Raw genomic sequence first — 12,749 nt, forward strand, 5'->3', positions numbered from 1 at the left:
CGTCCGATTGCAAGCCCACGAGAGCTCCTAGAGTCATCAGCGGCCAAATGTTTCCAGCGGCATCTCTCGGATGTCTCGCGCCGCTGTGACCAGCGTCATCGCTCGACTTGCACCGTCTCCGTGCTGCCACCCAGAGCTGGATTGTGCTCGTCTGCCGTCGGCACGCGTACTCGTCTACGCCGTCGGCGTGCGTGCTCGTGTACCGTCGGTGTGCGTACTCGTCTACCGTCGGTGCACGCACTCGTCTGCCGTCGGCGCGCGTACTCGTCTACCGCCGGCGTGCGTGCTCGTCTACCGTCGGCGTGCGTCCTCGTCTACCGTCGGCGTGCGCACTCGTCTGCCGTCGGTTACGCCGACAGCGCCGGAAGGGTCCAGGCGCGGCTGAATCGTGTGCAACGAGACGCCTTTGTGATCGGGCGGCGAGAACTGGTGACGCCACGCTGATGCTATGAATGGCCATCGGAGCGTTGCTTTGTTGCACGTATTTGCCAGACTGCATGGCAGAAAATGACGGGGAGGATTACAACTACCTAGCCCATCTAGTCTTCCATTTCTGCTCAGCGCATCTTAGAACCGTTCAAACGTCACGCCATAGTTACAGGCGGGCGGCACTGTAGCCACTTTGTAGGATAAACTGTACTGCATCACAAAATAAAGCCTAGTCAGACCTGGTCGGTTTTTTACCAATTGACGTCGTGTGCATGTTTACAAGAAAATATCTTAGTAAATTCGTCCGCCCAGCGGGTATTTACAATGCCTCGCCAAGCCATTGCAGTTAAACTGCCGGTCAGCAAACCCAGCATGACCCTGGTCACCTGCGACTGATATCGGGCTCACACTGCATGAGCCCGAAGGGTGCGCCAGTGGCTTACTTTGTTGGTGACGCGCAGGCATGGCTGGGTCACGGTGGAAGCCTACCGAAGATGGCAGCGGTGTGCGGACTTGTAGGACTTGGTAGGACTTAGTAGGACTTGGAAACCCACGATGCCTCCCGCAAGCCCTCGTGAGTCCGGATCAGTTAGTGCCCAAAAGTGAAATCGCATGTTTTTCAGTTCTGCATTGATATTTATACAGCACGTCAGTATTATTTCGAAGGCGTAAGATAGTTTGTCCGGCGATATATCTTCCAAAAGCTATCTTTTATATCTGCACTTTCCACCATATCATTTTCTTAACCTAAAACCAGCATCGCGTTCCGCTGATGGATAACGTGGTGTCTGACTGACACCGAAAAGTGGAAAAGCTGCAGGCTGAGCATTTCAATAAGCAAGGAGTGTGCCGGCGCAACAGCAAGCTGTCTAATATATTCATCGTTCCTCAGGTAAAGTTAGTGGCGTCCCGAACCAACCGAAAGGAATCGGCATAACCGGAGGAGGGGGGGGGGGGGGGGGGAGGTGCATGAGTCTTCTCTTCACCCCAGGTCTGAGGAGAAAAATTCATGCTTGAATGACAGCTTCAGTAAGGAAGGCACGTCCTGGATCTCAACTGGTGATTTTAGCATATCGTCTTGTGCTCAATGATCGCCGTGTGTGCTAGAATTCCCAGCTTGCATTGTGCAATGTTTTGGCTGCAGCAGCGGCCCTTCCGGTCGGTAGTGTGATGTAATGATATCCTGTCTTTGACGCACCCTTCGTGACTTAAAACACTAGCAAGACGCCTTAGACGGCTAGGAACGAGCGAGGAGTTAAAGACGGGAGAGTTGCTCTTGCCATCCTGGAAATGATCCAGCAAAACTAAGCTGGTGGAGGCAAATATTTTTGATACACCCCCCCCCCCCCCACTCCAACTAATGGATATGTTAGATGCGTTTGAAATGCCACCTTTTATGACGTCAGTCAATCCAAATTCCGGTGGCTCAGTTGGTTAGAGCGCCTGTCTTCCGCTCCACCCACTCGTGGCGCGGTGGGTTCGAGTCGCTTTAGGACGCTCGCTATTTGCCCTTGACAGGTATGGCCTGCGGTCGGTGGCAGCGGTCGCGCTAAAGATCATTTGTACGTCAGAGGGCAGGACGGACCGTGCCGAGCATTGCGGCACGTTAGGCTTTCGCCACTAAGTTCTGCCGTCGCATGGAACTGCGCGATCGGGTGGTGGGGGTCAGGGCTCACACAACAAGCACTACTTAGCGTGGGCGCTGATCCCAGAAAGCCATCCATTCAAAGGGTTCGGATACAATTTATTTTAAAAATTCATAAGAAAGTTTAACCGACGTACTACTCCAACGCTACTTCAAAAATGCATTGCTTGAACGTTGGTTGGAAGCATCTTATGGATAGAAAATTATAACCAGGGTTGAAACCTATACAATCGACAAATTCATGAATTTTCTCTGGCTTATGGTTAAGGCAAACTGGCATGAACGTAGTAATAGAGGTGGGCAAGAAGGCACACACACTTCAAGGTGAGGGGCAAACAATGTCAACTGCCCGTCCCCACCCCACTTATCTAGATTAATTTGCGTTCAACTGTTTTGTTTTGTTTACTGTTTTGCTAACTTTAGTTTGCGTTTACTGTTTTGCTAACTTAAACACGCAAACATGCCGATTTAGTTGGCTCACTAGCTATGCTCCTCAAATGGTACTGAACAAAAATGCTTCAGATGGTAGATGACAACATTTTATCCAACCATTACGGCGGACGGATATATTTAGGAACGAGCTCCAGGCTGCTGCAGTACCAAAGGCTCCACTCCTGTATTTTTGCATAGCCTTTGCTCTTCTGCTTGACTGCCTAGTCCCCTCAGCATAGGTTCATGGAGCTTAACGGGACTGTCCTGCCTTTGGAGCATGTTTCAAAAACATGTTCTAGTGAAACTTCAGGACTAGCTGCGTCTAATGATAAGACTGGGTGGCATCACTGCAGCACTGTCAAGGCATAATAAAAATACCAATTTGCATCATTTTCTAGTCCAAATTACGTGGCCAACGCTTTGTAACAGCAGTACGCTTCTTCCATGCAATCGTGACCGCCGTCTTCATGACGACCGCTGTGCACCTCTACTGGTGCGAATTAAAGAACGTTTGTGATTGGCCCAGAGGGCAAGGGCCTTTTACCGAGAAGTTGGTCAGTTGAAGTCTAAACCAGTGCGTCACATGGATCATGTGATACTCTCATTCCTAAAGCCAAAGTCCGTCGCGAAGAGACCCGATGCGATAAAAGCCATTGGGGAGCATCGAAACCTCAGTATAACGTTTTGTTGAATTCGCGTGCTGATAGTCTCATGATCGCATATCTTTTGTCTACGCAGTGTTTTAGCCTTTCGTATCATTTATTGTTCAAAGATTTTGGCACATTTGCGTGCTGCTAACATTATAAACATTCGTAAAAGCAAAGCAAGCAAAACGCGTCACTTTTATAGAGGTTAGCAGAGAGCCAAATGGGATTTGTCCCGCAGGGTTCACTATTCCAAATCTAAATTCTTAGCTATTCAGGATTTCGATAAAACTAGTATCGCTGTTCAAATCTTACGCGTCTGATGTCGCAATAAGTGAAAAGTACAGAAAGGTGGGGGTGCTCCCTTGAAGTAAAACGTCGAAACTCGCAAGCGCCGCGTGTTGCCGACGTCCGGCAGTCACCATTCATTCATTCATTCATTCATTTACCCATTCATTCATGCATGCATGCATGCATTTGTTGTGGCGAGAAAAGCGAGCCGTGGTGATGATCAAATGCGTTACCCAAACTCCTCGCTTGGAAATCACACACAGCGAACGAAGAATTACTTGTAACGGGTACGATAACGGAACCCTCGAAATGCAGTAAGCTTTCAGCGACGCTCACTGCTGCGGCAAAAGAAAACTCCAATCGGCTTCGCGGAGTGTGTTTCGGAGTGACAAAAGATCCTGCCAACACGGAAACATTGCAGCAGCATCGCCAAGTGACAGTGGCAAAATTGGGGAACACGGTATTTGAAGCGGTAGCAAGCGGGGTTTTCGTTTTCTTGAACTTTTGGGAGCACAACAACGCTCCAACTGCAGTGGAAATCTCGAGAGCAATATTTGAACTTCTCTTGTAGTCAGCACATCACACGCGGTTCTCCTTAAGCATCCCGGTAGTCTAAGGTTCGAATCGGCCAGCGAATCCCATGAATGGTGTTGAATGCGTCCCGAAAAAATGCACACACAAAACGCCATTGACACTCCGTCTCTTGGCGAAACAAGCATGCAACCACTTGTCAATATCCAATGCTACTAGATCAGAAACGGCTATGCCCAGTGTATGCTCGGCAAAGACGGGCATTATGCGTCGGATTGAGGTAATCCCACACGCATAAGCGTTTAAGTGCATTTGCGAGGAATAGTATGTATGTAAATAAGACAATGCCAATAGCATTATTCCTTATAGAATATCCAAGAGAATGGAAAGATGGATGTATTGATGTTTTGGCTGCCTGTCTTTATCGAAATGAATATCGGCAGCAAATAAAACATTTCCTACCGATCCTAGTGGATCATTCAAGTTCTATTTAAAAGCAAGCCACAATTTTTGCAGGTCACCAACATTCAGAGGGTTCAAGCGGGGCAACTGCCAGCCATTACTATGACACAGTGCATGCCTATCTTAGAATTAAAATACGCGAAGTATACGTGTACATGGGAAGGAATTCAAGTAAACAGGCATTACGCATCACGTATCATTCATGCATACAAGCGATTTCAGGTAAACAATTTCAAGGAAACAAGCATCACACATCACGCATCGCTTATGCATGCAAACGATTTCAGTTAAACGGGCATCGCCCATCACGTGTCAGGTGTCACTCATGCATGAACATGATTTTAAGCTAGAACGCATCACACATCAAGACACTCATCACACTCACATAGTCAGGCATGATGAACCCTGTACGTTTAATTAAGGGCTGGTCACCGACTTCTCGTAAGAATAGGTTCTTTCATTTTCCTGTCTGAATGGGCCTGTACTCTGTAGATGACTTTGAGACCTAACTGAGCTATAAGGTTGGTGCCTCCCTGGATTCCAGCCGGAGCGCGTTTTGTCCAAAAATGGTCACCGAAAGGGGTATTCTGTTTTGTTTTTAGTGTGTCCCCGGTACTCATTATATCTCGAACGAATAGGGCGCATGCACTCCCCGACATAGACTATGCCCTTCAAATAATTGTCACATAGTTCACACTTAATTTGTGAAACACGTGGAGTATGGGTGGTGGGAAACGGAAGTACGCCCTGTCGGACAACGGGTTCTTAACATTACCTCACAAAGGTAAGCATTTGCTTTGGAAAATAAAACAACATATCAATAGAAAAAGAAACTCGGCATACGCAGTGAAGAAGCGACAATAAGCTAAAACAGCCTCTGGTGAAATATTCTATCTTGAAGCCCAAATGCACTGGAGGCAATATGTGTCATTTATGTAAGTCTGCGTTTCAAGGGTTTGCACAAAAATGTGGTTTAAGAAATTAAGTGTTAACTGTAGGAAAAGCGTGGGAGGGACAAAGTCTATGTCGGGGAGTCCATGCGCCCTAGTCGTTTGAGATGTGATAAGCACATGTGATGCGCTAAAAACAAAACAGAGAATACGTGCGGACGCTACCCGTTTTAAATCTCATTCATCTATGGAGCACAGGACCACCCTGATAGGAAAATGAAAAGACGTTTTCTTGTAAGAAGTCGTTGACCAGACCTTAACGTACGGGGCTCATCATGGCTAAGAACACGAGTGTGATGAGTGTCTTGATGTGTGATGTGTGCTAGCTTAAAATCATGTTCATGTATGAGTGACGCCTGACACGTGATACACGATGCCCGTTTAATTGAAATCGTTTGCATGCATAAGCGATGCGTGATGTGTGATGCTTGTTTCCTTGCAATCGTGTACTTGAAATCGCTTGCATATATGAATGATTCGTGATGCATGATACCTGTTCATCTGGGTTTCTTCCGAATGATACGTATATTTCGCGCATTTTAATTCTTAATTACACATGCACCGTGGCATAGTAATGACTGGCAGGTGTCCTTCTTTAATCGTCTGAACGTTGGTGACCTGTAAAAAATGTGGCCCGCTGTTAAAAATCTAGAAAATCCAGTAGGATCGGAAGGAAAATTTCAATTTCATACTGATATTCGTTTCGCCGCAGGCATGTAGCCGAAGTATCAGTTATATCCATCTCTCCATTCTCTTCGATATTTTCGGGGAGTAAAGGTATTATTACTGCCTAACTTAACATATATGCAATGATTATATATCTACAAATTAACGGTTTATTCCGGCCGGTAAACGCTCGAGTTTGACAGAAGGGAACCGTCACAAAACAAAATAACCGTCGTAGCTGCACTATTCATAAAATTGGTGAGTGTGTGCTTAAAAGACAGCGTTGAATCGTTGACGCTGGGTGTCCAGAACTCCTTTGACCATGCTATTATGCGTTCCGCTAAAGTAGTCACGCAATGAGGCCATTTCTGGCGGTGCACGAATTTGAGCCATCTTGTACTGGCGTTTGCTTTGCTTTACAGGTTGATTCGATCCATTACAATTTTGAAATCATGATTCTACCTCAAAGACACCCCAATTGATGTAGAAAATGAGAAATTAGACCACTCAACCTAAAGGAATGCGATGGAGACTTGGATGCGTATATTTGACCATTTTGTGCCTTAGACGCAAATCAAAATTAGTCAGTACAAAACTGCGAGTAAATTTGCCCTCCCGTGCTTCCCACCCCCTTATCTGCGGTCTCTGCTTTGGGGGCAAACTGCAGTCATTGTGCCTTCTCTGTACGTGGTACGTTATTCATGAGTACTTTTCCATACCAACTTTTAGCAATAAAGATCATTTTCCATACGTAATTTATGCATTTTGCACGCACATTGCGAATTGCGTGCGAGCCGTTGCATGCAAACTTTTGCTATGCAGATTTTATACCTCGTCTGCGTTTGTTCACAAACAATTGCGTACGCACTTTATGCATACGCAGTGTTCCATGTGCATTTGTTTTCTTAAAACCATATTTATGACCGAAAGCCTTACAGATGGCGCCAAAGCTACCGCTGCATAATAGATGGCGCTACAACTAGGAGCCAACAATCTTCGACACGACAGCTGATTGCGGTGTCGCGTGTTATGTGTTGATTTGGGGTGGGGGTCGCTGGGTATGTTTGACGTTTAATTGAGTGGTGGCTGCTTGTTGGAAACCATAACTTTGTAAACGTAGTACACAGGTACCTGTGGAAAGGTTTGTCCATACTTAGTGTCAGCATGCGTTCATTTTGGTGCCTCATCGGGGGACGTTCGTGCGCCATGTCGTGTAGTGCCCGCTGCTTGATCGGGATACGTCCCTCCGACTACCTTTTCGTGATTTCTTTAAATGCCTAGTGCTGTTGCAGTGCGTGCATGTGCAGAGTTATTGACTAGGGATGTGACTACACCACAATAAATAAGTCTTGGATACATCTGGCATGGCCCATACATTTTCATACATGCTTGCAGTATTGCGGGAAATGACCCACTGTGCATAGGTCCAAATTTGAATGTTTTTCCTTTGAAAAAAATATGAGACTGTATTTAGTGATATAGGCTCAGTTGCCTGCAACACATATTTGAAAGTGTCCCTTACAGGCATTGCAATAGTGTTAGGACCCTGATCCATGCATGTTTATAAATAACCCTTATCTGTTGCTGAACATGTCATATTTTAATTGCCTAGAGGGCATGTGATTAGGTCTGCATCTGTGCAATTAATTCTGTCTCTGACTCACAACTTATGCAGTTATTATTTCTACCATAATCCCAACCAGCACAACACAGTCTTGGGTCTTGGCTGATTCAGCCTTAATATATTAGGCCTGATCTGGCTTTGAGTCCTTGAGCAGGTATGTTTAGGGATGAACTCAGATGGACTGATCATCTCCAGAGTAGTTTAAAATCTTATGTGTGAGATACATGGATTAAGGGATATATTTGTCCGAGATGTAAAGCAAGTGGTCATCACTGCCATCTTTGTCCACAGAAATTCTGATAGAATTGAATTCCAAAACAGTTTGGAATCAAATGATCGCTGAGTTGCACAGATTAGAGTATACATTTGTCCTATAAGAGATAAAGCAAGCATTCATGATTCTAGTTGCTACCTCTATTAGCTCCAAAAAACTGATGCCAATTGTTGTACACATTCAGATTTGGGATGACCATTGCCTATTAGCTTTACAATGCGATCACAAATTCATTTCACCCTTATTCACTCTCACTCAAATGTATTTGCAGGACAGATTCTACATCAACTAAATGAACATCTTCCTTATTCTGGGGTTGTATCTGATTGTACTCAATGTTGAGCATGAAGTCAACAGTGATCGATGTTATGCAGTGACACTCGGATGCTCGATTGAAGTTCTCACCTTACATTCCTTTCAGGTCTAATATGTGTTTTGTTGTTGTTTTGTGTTAGACATTCCATTGTGTGCTTGGAAAATATGTGCATGGGTACCTCAGTTCGTCCACTACCATCACATGCAGCTTTGGTGTTGATGTGCACTTTATCTTAAACATGACATGCAATATAACATAGCCAACTCACATAATGAAGCAATCAAGTGTGGTGTCACCATTATCTTTGCAGTGGCAAAATGTTAAGGGTTCAAGGCTTATAGAAAGCTTGCTCAGATTTCAGGGTGGTTTTCCTTTGTCTTGTTCATCTCTGCTTGTTTGGCTCTGTGTTTTGTCTGTGTGCCCCTTATGCAATGCCTGCATGCCACCTCATCCTGGTTAAAATATACCTTGTATGCTACTTATTGACCAGAATTTGAACAATGAACTTCCCTGGGAACATCAAGGCATGAATGAACAGCTTGCACTGGGCCATGCACTGGAGGTATGATTGGCCAAGGCCTCATGGGCTTTGTAGGTTAGTGAGGCTTTTGTGATTATGGGCGAAGTTGCCCCTTTGAAATACCTTCATTTTTACCCAGGCAACCTGGACCCCCTCTCCAGTCCTTTCTGTAAATATTTTTATGGGCATCTTTGGCTTACCTGCTACCTGACACTAATTGGAAACCTGCTGTGCTATATCAGCTGACACGTACCCATCGTCACAAATTTACGAGGTCCGAAACATGTTATGACAGGTTTTGTGATCTGAAAATCGGATTTGTTAACATGCTGTGGTATAATGCGAGGTTTTGCTCCTCAGCCCAGAAAACCAAACCGAAAAATCTAACGCAGGGAGTCTTCATGCAGCTCTCAGTAACTGCCCGTAACGCGTCTAAAACTTGAAAGGTCGAAAACGAAACTTCGTGATGTTCGACGATTTTTGAAGTCACCAAACATCAGCAACATCCTTATTCATGAGCTGTTTCATTCCTGACCCTGGCAGGTGATCCAGCTGCATCGCGACGCGCTGATCGCCGCTGGGTAGCAGCGCCACCTAGTCACCATGGCCGAGGCGGCCCCCGAGCCGGGCGACGCCGACAGCATCGGAGAGTACTCGGGCTCATTCGACTCGGACTCGTCAGAGGAACCGCAGGACGAGCCGCATCTCAAGTACGAGCGCATGGGGTCAGACCTGGCGCTGCTGCTAGCCGAAGAGCCGGCCACGTGCCTCTGCGTGCACCCCAAGCTCGTGCTGGTCGGCACGGGCCCAGGCCGCGTGCACGTGTTTGACCACTTGGGGAACCGCGTGCGGCCGGCGCGGCAGCCGCACACGCTCTGCGTGAACCAGATCAGCGCCGACGACGCCGGGGAGTTCGTGGCAAGCTGCTCCGACGACGGCTCCGTTTGCGTGCACGGCCTGTACTCGCGCGACAACAGCCACAGCCTGGCGTTCGATGCTCCCGTCAAGGCGGTAGCCCTGGACCCAGGGTACGCTCGCGCCGGCGGCGGCCGCCGCTTCGCCGTCGGCGACAGCCGCGTGGTGCTGCACGAAAAGACGTTCCTGGCGCGCCTGCGGCCGACCGTGGTGCATGAGGGCGACGGCACGGTGCAGACGCTGAGCTGGCGCGGCCCGCTGCTCGCCTGGGCGTCGGACGGCGGCGTGCGCGTGTACCACACAGAGCTGCGCCGCGTCATCAGCCTGATCCGCTGCGACGCCGGCGAACGGCCGGGCAACCACCGCTGCCACCTGTTCTGGCGCGGCCCGCGCCACCTGCTGGTCGGCTGGCGGCGCTCCGTGCAGATGGCGGTGGTGCGCGAGCCGCGCGCCGCCACCGATGCCGCCGCCGCCGCCGCCGCGCACATGGAGATCACGCACATCTTCCACACCGAGTTCCTCGTGTGCGGGCTGGCGGCGTGCGGCGATGAGCTGGTGTTGTTGACGCAGAGCGAGACCGGCGCAGGGCCGCGGCCGCGACCGCAGGTGCGCGTCATCCGCCCACTGCCTGAGGACTACCAGGAGCTCTCCACCGACGAGCTGACAGTGCGCGGCTTCCAGAACTTCTCGTCCAACCAGTACCGGCTCGACTGCCTGCCGGACGAGGGTGCATTCTTCGTGCTGGCGCCGAGCGACGTGATCGTGGCGCGGCCGCGCGACACGGACGACCACCTCGACTGGCTGCTGGAACACGGCCGCTTCGAGGAGGCGCTGCACCAGCTGCAGGCGGCCGGGCTGGCCGTGCGCCGGCACTGCCTGCAGGACGTCGGCCGCAAGTACCTGGACAGCCTGCTGCAGGAGGAGCGCTATGAGCTGGCCGCCTCGCTCTGTCACTCGATCTTTGGCCGTAGCCGCGCACTTTGGGAGGAGGAGGTGTACCGGTTCGCGGCGCTGCGCCAGCTCAAGGCCATCAGCGGCTACCTGCCGCGCGGCGACTTCAGGCTCGACTCGACCGTCTACGAGATGGTGCTGTACAACTTCATGCGCACGGACCAGGACGAGTTCCTGCGGCTGGTGCGCGAGTGGTCGCCGAGCCTGTACCACTGCGGCGCCGTGGTGAACGCGGCGCTCGAGCAGCTACTCCACGACGCCGACAACCCGCGCCTGCTGCAGGCGCTCGGCTTGCTCTACACGCACCAGGGCCGCCACGACAAGGCACTCGCCATCTACCTGAAGCTGGGCCACGCGGGCGTGTTCGAGCTGGTGGCGAGGCACGGCCTGCACGCGGCCGTGGCCGACCGCGCGGCGGCGCTGGCGCGCGTCGATGAGGCGCGCACCGTCGAGCTGCTCACCGACCGGCCCGACCAGGCGCCGCCCGAGCGCGTCGTGGCCGACCTGGAGGCGGCGCCGGCCACGCTCTACCGCTACCTGTGGCGGCTGCACCAGCGGCACCGCGAGTTGAGCGGCAAGTACCATGACCGCCTGGTGGAGCTGCTCGCGGACTACGAGCGCGGACGGCTGCTCGAGTTCCTGCGCGGCAGCGACGAGTACTCGCTGCAGCGCGCGCTGCACGTGTGCCAGACACGATCGCTGATCGGCGAGACGGTCTACTTGCTCGGCCGGACAGGCGCGACGCGCGAGGCGCTGCAGCTCATCATGAGCCAGCTGGCGGACATCCGCAAGGCCATCGCCTTCTGCAAGGAGCACGACGACGCCGAGCTGTGGGACGACCTGATCGCCTACTGCCTCGACCAGCCGGCCATGGTGAAGGAGCTGCTGCTCAACATTGGCACGCACGTGGACCCGCGTCGCCTCGTGCGCCGCATCGACAACGGCCTGGCCATCCCGGGCCTGCGCGACGCGCTCGTCCAGATCCTCCACGACTACAAGGTGCAGCTGGACCTGCAGGAAAACTGCCGGCGCATCTTGGTCAGCGACTGCTTCCTGCTGCACGCGAGGCGGCGGCAGTGCGGCGCGCGTGCCGTGCCCGTGCCGGCGGCGGCCGCGTGCTGCCTATGCCGCGGCCCGCTGCTGCAGCGCGATCCGGCCAAGGTGGTCGACCTGGTGGTGTTCCACTGCCGCCACGGCTTCCATCGCGCCTGCCTGCCGGCCGGCCGGCCCGACTGCTGTCTCGTGTGCCGCAATGAGCCGCGCGCGGGCTTTCGCTGAGGCCTCTGCCGGCGTCCGCGTCTCCAGAGGCCCCCGGCGGCCGCACCGGATCGCGTGACGCCAGAGCAGACGTTTGCAGTTGGATGTGATAACGTGGGCTCTGCGTGACAGCGGGGCTTGTTCAGGGCAACGAGCGTGTGCGCACGAATGGCGTCGTAAGTAGCACGTGGGCGTCATGTGTCCGTGTCGATGAGAAAACACGAGCGACGCGTATTGCAGCTGAGGGAGTGAAAACTGCTGGGCACATACACATTACTCGCTATTCCAGAAATATTGATCGGAATTGTTTCATACCACATTCAGCCGCTTCCACTCGCTGGTATGCTGCAGATATGGCCGAGCTTGAGTGGAACGCGGATCGGTAGTCGTACATGCATTATTATTGTGGGGTGTAGCGAGCTTGGCTACTGAGCTAGAACATTTATTATGAACTACAGTGAGCGTACACTTAAATGCGTGCCCGTTTGTGCATACATTTTGTTGATAACCAATCCATGTATATTAAACGTCCTTCCGATCTATGTTGTTTTAGGGCGCCCCGACTGATATGGTCGTGCAGCCTCTCCTGTCCGTTCTTGCATCACCGCTTGTTCACTAGTGTTGGGCATCCCGTGGGCGTAGATGCAACACGGCAGCCCCCCCCCCCCCCCCCGCTATTCGGCGAATATTCCCCGCATGGCTTTGGTTGGAGAAGACGAGGCAAAGCAGCCATTGTTCATATTCACGACGCAGCTCAGAAAGCATTGCGTGCATTTTGTTTGCGTCAGTTGCTTTTTGGCAGTCCAGACCCATGCAAAACTCGATAGCGTCTGGAGCCATGA

The 12,749-nt window shown here is 51.1% G+C and overlaps 1 protein-coding gene across 1 annotated transcript; it reads left to right on the forward strand.

Annotated features, from left to right (window-relative positions):
• Positions 1-7,071: 7,071 nt before the first annotated feature.
• LOC119108372 (vacuolar protein sorting-associated protein 41 homolog) lies at positions 7,072-11,928 on the forward strand. The gene is made up of 4 exons (XM_037231948.1): positions 7,072-7,191; positions 9,328-10,038; positions 10,144-11,712; positions 11,797-11,928. Exons 2-4 carry the CDS (start codon positions 9,388-9,390, stop codon positions 11,926-11,928), a joined length of 2,352 nt encoding a protein of 783 aa, XP_037087843.1. The 5' UTR covers positions 7,072-7,191; positions 9,328-9,387.
• Positions 11,929-12,749: the final 821 nt, after the last annotated feature.

This window comes from Pollicipes pollicipes, unplaced genomic scaffold (assembly GCF_011947565.3).
Source record: "Pollicipes pollicipes isolate AB1234 unplaced genomic scaffold, Ppol_2.1 Scaffold_6686;HRSCAF=7923_pilon_pilon_pilon, whole genome shotgun sequence".
Classification (NCBI taxonomy): Eukaryota; Metazoa; Arthropoda; class Thecostraca; order Pollicipedomorpha; family Pollicipedidae; genus Pollicipes; species Pollicipes pollicipes.

Coding starts and splice junctions, on each gene's coding strand:
- LOC119108372 (XM_037231948.1), top strand. CDS start 9,388: ATGGCCGAGGCGGCCCCCGAGCCGGGCGACGCCGACAGCATCGGAGAG. Junction 10,039..10,143: donor TCAGCCTGATCCGCTGCGAC/GCCGGCGAACGG, acceptor GTGGTGCGCGAG/CCGCGCGCCGCCACCGATGC. Junction 11,713..11,796: donor GCGACTGCTTCCTGCTGCAC/GCGAGGCGGCGG, acceptor CCGCTGCTGCAG/CGCGATCCGGCCAAGGTGGT.